General features: G+C 39.3%; 1 protein-coding gene across 1 annotated transcript; it reads right to left on the reverse strand.

Moving 5' to 3' along the window:
- Positions 1–535: 535 nt before the first annotated feature.
- On the reverse strand, positions 536–2,416 carry LOC137937916 (pectinesterase-like). The gene is made up of 2 exons (XM_068783080.1): positions 1,442–2,416; positions 536–1,349 (listed from the first exon to the last, which is right to left on the reverse strand). The coding sequence occupies exons 1-2, from the start codon at positions 2,391–2,393 to the stop codon at positions 658–660; spliced, it is 1,644 nt and encodes a 547-aa protein (XP_068639181.1). The 5' UTR covers positions 2,394–2,416; the 3' UTR covers positions 536–657.
- Between the last annotated feature and the right edge of the window lie 6,702 nt (positions 2,417–9,118).

A 9,118-nucleotide genomic window follows, 5' to 3' on the forward strand; every position in this document is an offset into this window, starting at 1 on the left:
AAGCTTCTTGTGAGCTTTGGAAACCTTAAAGCACTCTTAAAAATTTTAGTTTATCAATTAAAGCAGTGTGAAAGATCAGTTGTCAAGATATGCATGTAGGATAAATTTCTTTATATTGTTCCTCAATTTTCCTTTTTCATTGACCGAGAAATAAATGATTAATATATCTAATTTTGAGCATGGTGCCATTAATTGGGTGAAAGTAAACCTGGATGAAAGTAAATCAAAAGCCTTACGTATTTAAAGTATTTGAGACTCTGGAAAGTGAGAGAGACTGTAAATAAAGTAGTGAAGGACCCAGGAGATGCTCAAAAAGACAGCCAGTGCAGATGTTCAGACGGGTTCATTATCAGCTTTTAACTGAAAGTAGGAATTCTGTGATCATTCAACTCTATAGGATGAAAAGAGATTTCAAACTCCATCATTTTCGGTGGAGGAAAAAGAAGATGCGAGTGGAGTTGAATTTTTAGTGATATATTGAATTTTTAGTTAATTTAGGGGAAGTAATTAACAAATAAGAATAAGAACAAGCAGAACGATAAAAAGTTGAAGCCTTTCCTTATTTCAGTTTATTTAGCTTCATTACCCACTGCAATCTTGTCTCTTAATACGAGCTAGTGACGCTAAGGATACCGCCATTAACAAATGGATACAAGTTCAGAGCCCTTCCGTATAAGATACACCAGTAGAAGGCAACCATTGATCTCCTTGAATCAACTCCTTCACTGTGAACTTTTTAGCTTCTTTGGGGTCTGTGATTACGTGATAACCCGGCCATGTCACCCTCTTACTGGTTCCCGCACCGGGTCCTCTGTTCGAGTACTCCCCATAGTAGAGAGTTTTCAGTGCAAAATCCCCCTTCCATGGCGACCAGCCTGAGGGGTCTATGTGATTGTCGATGAACGACTGCATGTAGACGGTTCTGGAAAATTCCTTCCATGGACGGCCGAGGTAGGACTTGATCTTACCCTTCACAGGGATTAGATCTGCACTGGGGATCACGTCGCAGTTTTGGATCGAGGTGCCGGTGTTCTGGTTTGGATCAGTTCGACCTTGAGCAGTAATCATGTTCTTTTGGTTGTCCATGGGCTTCCGAGCGATAATCTTGCATTTTTGGAAAACTACGGCAGCATTGCCGAAGATAAAGTCAACCGTGCCGGTGATGGAGCAATTTCTGTAGAATTGGCGGAGGGAATGAGTGTAGAGCGTGTCTTGGTAGGCGTCAATTTTGCAACGGTTTATGACGGACATGTCTGCCCCTACTCGAAGAGCCACCGCCTGGTGCTTCTCCGGTCCGGCGGTGTTTTGGATCCATAGGTCCTGTGCCATGAATCCTTCCCCAACAGCAGCTGCATCCACAAAACAAGACTCCTTAATCGATCATAAGAGTATATTTTTTGCTCAATCAGATTGACAAGCAAACTGATCATCAGATTCTTACCAATGGTGGCCGAATTGAAGGTGGTGGATCCGTCAACAACATTGAGACTACCGGTAATAATCGTCGAGTCCATGCCGTCGCCCACCAACATTATGTTCTTCTTCTTCTTCTGTATCTGCACCTGCTCTTTGTACGTTCCCTTCTTCACGTGGATCACATAACGAGTTTTGCTCTTATCAGGCGCCGTGTCGACTGCCTCCTGGATGGTCTTGTATTTACCACTTCCGTCCTTGGCCACCACAACATCGGCCTGGATGGCATCTGCAGAGGATTCGAGAAGCTTTCTATCTCTGCTCGTCACCCAAAATGGGTACTCTCCGTTCAAGGGCTCAAGCAACTGATCTTCTGCATCCAGGGGTGAAAAGGAATTGACTATAGCCAGCGACGTGCTCGCCAAGGCCATCAAGTTCTGGATTTGGGCCTTCATCATCGACTTGGCTGTCCCTTGAAGCCCATCCAGACATGTGTCGTAGTTGGTGAGAACAGCGCTAAGCCAAGAATGCGCGTCACTGTGGCTCCGTTTACTCAGCGACCTCAGAGCCATGGAAGAATCCTCCAAGAGATCGCGAGATAGATCCAACAATTGCAAGCAATCAGATAAGCCCGCCTGCTGTTTGATGAAGAAGCCATTGCTTGGAATAAGATTGAGACGATGGGTCACCTGGGTGGCAGTTGCCACACCAGAGACAGACCTCTTGAGCAAGATCTGGAGAAGCTGAATCTGGCTCATGGGTAGGATTCCGGACACTACTTCTCTGGATACGAGGGTAAGGCATGAAGATGGAATTTTAGCATTGGCACATACAGCGAAGTGATTGCTGGAGGCGAGGTGGATGGCTACCAGTGCTGCAAGGGATAGCAGAGATACTACAGAGAGGGTAAATAGAAGGGCCCTGCAAAGAGGAATCGACCTCTTTGGCTGGCCGAGGAGAGGCTGATCGAAGGATGCCATAATAGAACTGGAACTGGACAAGTCTGTTCCTAAAATAATTTTGAACGCCAAGAACTCGGTGTATTTAAAGGAAGACGCTAGCTTAGAGTAGATATTTTGTCGGCGACGATATAGAGTACGTACGCGATGCTTGTTCTACTTTTCCGGATTATTTGCGGTCATGTTGGGTAAAAAAACGTGAAGAATTGTAATTAATCAAAAGGTAGAGTGGGTAGTTGGTTGAAGATGTAACGGGGCACTGATATTCATAGGACCACTGATATATGTGTGCATAAGTTTCAATCATTTAACCAACCAACGGGTGAGTATTTATGATACACAAATTAGATATTTTGTTGGATCATAATTGATCATGTGAAGAGTACTACACTAGAGTTTTGGGATCTCGCAAAATTTCTTGATGAGTTTGGTAATTCATTTGTTGATAGGGGAGTTAATTCCTCTTAGAATCTAATAAGATTCATTTCAAGGGTTCGTGTTTTGAAAATGTTGATTTCTATGGAGAAGACATAAACACAAGATTTCTCAAAGGAAGGAGAGAAAGAGGAATTCGATCTTTATGGAGAAAGGTGTATGGATGAATTTGAGCCAAGAGGAAGAGGCGTGAATGCTCTACCCTATTTTATTAATAAAATAAGATAGATTTTTGTTTAGTCTAAATTAATAAAATAATTACATAGTAAAATAAAAATATTAATTTAATTAATTTAAAAAATATAATACTTAAACAAAAATGTTTACTCTAGATACTTGATCAAATTCTTACTTTTATGATATCTTAATTATCACTCTTAAATTAGTAATTTAATATAATATTTCAAGACATGAATTTAATAAATAAATAAATATGGTATTTTATTAATAAAATAATATGAGTATTTCCTTTAAAATCCAACTAAATTAGTTTATACTTGCCATAAAAAAAAGTATAATTACAGACTGATTTGAAAGCTTTTGGAATCATAACAATGGTTATAACCTAGAACTTACAACTTATATATTGATGGAAAAATAACAAAAAAGAAGAAAAAAATACTCAGTGGCTCGATAGTAATAGCAAAGAAGATGAAACTCATAGATGAATTTCTCTGCACCTAATTGCTCTTTGCAACAACTTTTTTCCCCTTTCTCAGGCATGTAGAAAGAAGAAAGGAGATCCAAAATTTTCCTTCAACTTACTTTGATCTCAACTTGAATCGAAGAGCTCAATATAAAAATCAATCTGGAGGTGAAACAACCCACAACACATTTCGCCTCTACTCGGTCACACTTAACCAAATATATACCACAGTGCAACTGACATCCAAACTTAGAAGGCAGCTCCCCAATCTAATCCCCACGATTGCCAAGAACAAACAAGCCCTCATTTTTTACTTGCAGCAGAGGAAACCCAATCTAGGCCCTGAGAGGCGGTTGTTGGAGACATTAAAAGTCGAATTGGAATGAAAACAAAGACGAGGAATGACATGACGAACTAGAAGAAGAAAGAGAAAAAGAGGAGTTTCATTGTCGAGTGAAAGTGAATTCATTGGTCTCATAGAGTGAATTCATTTTCACTAATTTTTTCTCTTGAACGAGTGAAACTAAATTACCTTTGTAATTCACTTTCACTCTCCACTTACACAATGTACTAACGTTGTTGGATCCACTTTCCCTAGTGAAAGTGAATTACACATGCCCTTTATTTTTTAAGAGAATTTTAAGAGACATTACTATTTAATTCTGCTTTGTTTTTGGGTTCCTTTTTTCATGAATTTTCAAGAGAGATCGAACTCGAGCTGGGAAAGGAGGAAGCTGATCCAACGATGCCATGACAAAATGGAAAACAAGAATTGGAACTGGAAGACTGCTGCTTCGTGCTTAAAACATCCCTGTCATCGTCTTTAATTAGACACAACAACCTAATTAAGGAGAGAGGTGGCTAGGATTAGAGTGAGAGGTTGCTTCATAAAGCCACATTCATTGCTGATTAGGGCTGAAACTGCTCATTCATCAATATGTCGACTAGCAAGTTCTTATTGAGAAGATCTAACAAACATAGGTTATAACATTGAGCAGAAATACCCTAGGTATGTGGTTTTAATTTATATGCATTTCCAGGCAGATTTACTGAGTGTTATTAAAAGCTTCCAGTAAGCTTTAGAAACCAAGATGGGATAAGGAGCCTCGGGTATATGGGATAAGAAACCTAGGGTGGCATTTCTTAATTAGCCCAAATCAATGAATGTGGTACCACTTCCAATAATTGACAATGTGGTACCACTTCAAATAATTGACAATGCCGGTGCCTTATCTTATGGATCAACATATTCTCATTATTCTCCTATTAACATCAAATCTGCACTTTGGCTTTATAGAGTTATTACTATAAACACAAATTGTGGTATAAGATTCACGATATCTTGCCAAGGTTTCTCATCTAGATGTCTTTTTGTTAGTGAAAAAAATCTCACTTCAATTAATATCAAGAAAAGCTTCCCAATAATCAATTTAGAATATTTTTTCTGTCATAAGATATTTCCAAGAAGAAGTCTTCAGATTCTGGTGCTCATCATAGAATTCGAGATATTTACCAATGTATGTAAAACCGTGGTCTCTATAGTTATATTTAGAATTGAACCTTATGATATATGAAAGGTCCAAATATATTGTAACAGGATTACTCCCCATGAACGAAAGTTTTCATGGACGTGGTCGATAGGCAAAGCAACGGTAATTTTGATGGGTCATTTTGATTCTCGGAACTTTATTCTCTGCAAAAGCATTCCTAAAATAATTTTGAATGCCAAGAACTCGATACATTTAGAAGAAGACGCTAGCCTAGAGTAGTTTTTGTGCTCCTAAAATTTTTTGTTTGAGATGATATAGAGTATGAGATGCTTCTACTTTTCTCGATTATTTGCGGTTGAGTTGGGGGAACATTCTGAATAAAAAAAAACGTGAAGAATTGCAATTAATCAAAAGGTAGAGTTGGTAGTTCGTTGAAGATGTAACGGGGCACTGATAGTCATAGGACCACTGATATATGTGTGCATATGTTTCAATCATTTAACCAACCAACGGGTGAGTATTTATGATACACAAACTAGATATTTTGTTTGATCATAATTGATCATGTGAAGAGTACTACAGACTTTTGGGAACTGACAACATTTCTTGATGAGTTTGGTAATTCATTTGTTGATAGGGGAGTTAATTCCTCTTGGAATCTAATAAGATTCATTTCAAGGGTTCGTGTTTTGAAAATGATGATTTCCATGGAGAAGACATAAACACAAAATTTCTCAAAGGAAGGAGAAAAAGAGGAATTCGAGCTTTATGGAGAGAGAGGTGTATGGATGAATTTGAGCCAAGAGGAAGAGACGTGAATGCTCCACCCTATTTTATTAATAAAATAAGATAGATTTTTGTTTAGTCTAAATTAATAAAATAATTACATAGTAAAATACAAATATTAATTTAATTAATTTAAAAAATTGAATACTTAAACAAAAATATTTACTCTAGATACTTGATCAAATTCTTACTTTTACGATATCTTAATTATCACTCTTAAATTAGTAAATTAATATAATATTTAAAGACATGAATTTAATAAATAAATAAATATGGTATTTTATTAATAAAATAATATGAGTATTTCCATTAAAATCCATTAATAAAATATTTATTTTAAATATATTAATTAATTTTCATTATTTAAAATATTAATTTTTAATAAAATAAAATAAATCAAACTGGAAGTGAAACAACCCACAACACATTTCGCCTCTACAATAAAAATAAGTCCTCAATAATCCCTCATTAGTTGCATAATTTTGCCTTCCTCCGCAACCATCCCCTACTCGAAGCACGCGCGGAGGAGAGTGGGTTCTGCATGAGAGGGGTGGGAAGGCAAAATTAAGGTAATTTGGTGGGAGGCGTGATCTCGGGTGGGACCCGCCACTGCCGACGTGGGAGTGGTTGAGCATGTAGCAAATAGGTGGGTCACAGATGGGGACAAGAATGGGGTCGACGTGAAAGAGTGAGAGTCCACCTCCACCTACAAAGCCCTTCGCCTCACCATGCAGCCATGTCTTATTATGTGTGTTTTTTACCTTCTTTAATTGTCTCCTCAACTCGGTTTTTTTTACATATTTTTTTTCCAAGTCAAAAGCTTAAATAATATGAGTGGAGAAACCCGGTAGCAAGAGTCAAAGCTTTTTCTATTCCTTTTCTACCCCCCCAATGTCCAAAGTAAAAAAAAATCCCACACTGTTTTTAGTGTCCAGTCCACACTAATTACCCATTTTTTTCAGAAGACTCTTTTAACTCTAATGATTTGGAATTCCCCGGGATCAAACTATCAGCGGGCCCCAATCTAATCCCCACGATTGCCATGAAAGCCCTTGGTTTTTTACAAGCGGTAGAGGAAACCCAATTTGGGACCTCAAAGAGTTACTAGGTGTCGGCGAGCATCGAGAGAGAGAGACTGTCGATAGGGAAGCTCGCAGTCTCCGCTCCCACGAGAGGAACAAAGAGAGATTGATAAAGCTTGTAGGAATGATAAGACGAACTAGAAGAAGAAAGAGGAAAAGAGGAGTCTCATGGAGTGAATTCACTTTCACTCATTTTTTCACTTAAACGAGTGAAAGTGAATTACCTATATAATTCACTTTCACTCTCCACTTACGTAGTGCACTAACCTTTTTGGAGTCGCTTTGCCTAGTGCACTAACATGCCCTTTATTTATTTATTTTTTGGTTTTCCAAAATGGTTTCGGAATCTGATTTTTTCTGGCTTTTGAAATATGAATTCTTCTCTCAACTTGAATAACAAAATCATCTACGAAATCAAAAGTAGAATTTTAAGAGACATTACTGCTTTGTTTTTGGGTTCCTTTTTTTCAAGAATTTTCAAGAGAGATCGAACTCGAGCTGGGAAAGGAGGAGGCTGGTCCAACGATGCCATGACGGAATGGAAAACAAGAACTGGAAGTGGAAGACTACTGCTTCGTGATTAAAACTTCCCTTTGCCATCGTTTTAATTAGATGCAGCAACCTAATTAAGGACAGAAGTGTGGCAAAACAAGATCAAGGAACTGACGGAACAGTCCAAACATCCACAAGAGAGAGCGAAGCTCTCTGGTTTCACGGCGAAACGAAACACACGAAAATCAATCCAAAATTGTTTCCGTTGGGGATTTTCCCCCTTTCATTAAGTATTTATCCTTTAGGTTTTCCTGTTACAAAATGGCCCATGGGCCCAAGACAATACCCCCTCATCCCATTAAGCCTAATCAAATAACCCTATATACATATCCCAAATTATACAACAATTATGAATATAAATTACATTTAATATATATTTTAACATATCGTAACATCCCCCCCTCAAATTGATGATGGTGAGTCAACCAGCAACAATTTGCCAACCAAAAAATTATGTCGAGATTGAGAAAATGCTTTGGTGAACGGGCCGCAAGATGAAGGTGTCGAGGAGATGCCATAAACTGACTCACTTTATGAACAACATAGGAAATGTCCAGGCGAGTAGTAGTCAAGTAGATGAGACTCCCGACTAGTCGTCGATAGATAGTCGGATCATCAAGGAGAGTTCCTTCATCTTTCCGATATTTGACATTGACCTCCATAGGGGTAGCCACCGAAGATGTGTCCTCCAACCCAGCGAGTGTGTCCTCCATAAGATCTTGAATATACTTATGTTGGTTTAAGAAAATACCTTTGAGTGTGTGATGGACCTCTAGCCCTAAGAAGTGGGATAGGCATCCAAGATCATTCATATGAAAAGTGGCATGCAACATCGTATGAAGCGTGGTAATCAGTCCAGAGTCAGTGCCAGTAATGATGATGTCATCCACATAAACCAAGAGAATGACCATGCCTGCAACAGACTTATGATAAAAGAGGGAGGAATCATACTGACTCTGGGTAAACCGGTGGAGGATAAGGGTGCTACGAAATTTCTCAAACCAAACCCGGGGGGCTTGTTTAAGCCCATACAAAGGACGTCGTAGCTTGCAGACGTGATTAGGAGAGGATGTAGACATACCCGAGGGAAGCTTCATATAGACATCTGCCAGCAGATCACCGTGGAGAAAGGCATTCTTCACATCCATCTGATTCAATGGCCAAGATTGAGAGGCTGCAATGGCTAAGATAGTACGGACTGTGGTCATCTTGGCAACTGGGGCAAAAGTTTCCTCATAATCAATCCCATATTCCTGCCTGTTCCCCAGGGCCACAAGGCGGGCTTTGTACCGATCCAACGATCCATCTGAACGCAGTTTGACAGAGAAGACCCACTTACTTCCAAGAGGCCGAATAGTGGGAGGGCAAGCCACAATGTCACAGGTGTGATTCTCCTCTAGCGCTTGTAGTTAAGTTTGGACGGCCTTTTGCCAACATGCATGGGCTATAGCCTATTTATATCCAGAAGGAATGGAAATAGAAGACAAAGTAGCCACCAGAGATACAGGGGAGGGAAAACCATACCGGTCAGGAGGGTGAGAACTACGTGTGGATCTACGAAGATGGAGGAGAGCAGGAGCAGAGGGAGGATCAGGAGCAAGCGCTAGGTGAGAAGGAGAAGAGGGCAGCGAAGCAGTGGGTTGAGGCTCATCAAAGCTCGGCAAATTAGACAAAGAGGTAGACGAAAGTGTAACTTGAGAGGGAAAGAAATATTGGTTTTCAAAGAAGATCACATTCCAAGAAACACGGACTCGA

This window comes from Aristolochia californica, unplaced genomic scaffold, assembly GCF_029961685.1.
Source record: "Aristolochia californica isolate CCGP_79_NKW_82.1479 unplaced genomic scaffold, dmAriCali1.0.hap1 SCAF_10, whole genome shotgun sequence".
Taxonomy (NCBI): domain Eukaryota; kingdom Viridiplantae; phylum Streptophyta; class Magnoliopsida; order Piperales; family Aristolochiaceae; genus Aristolochia; species Aristolochia californica.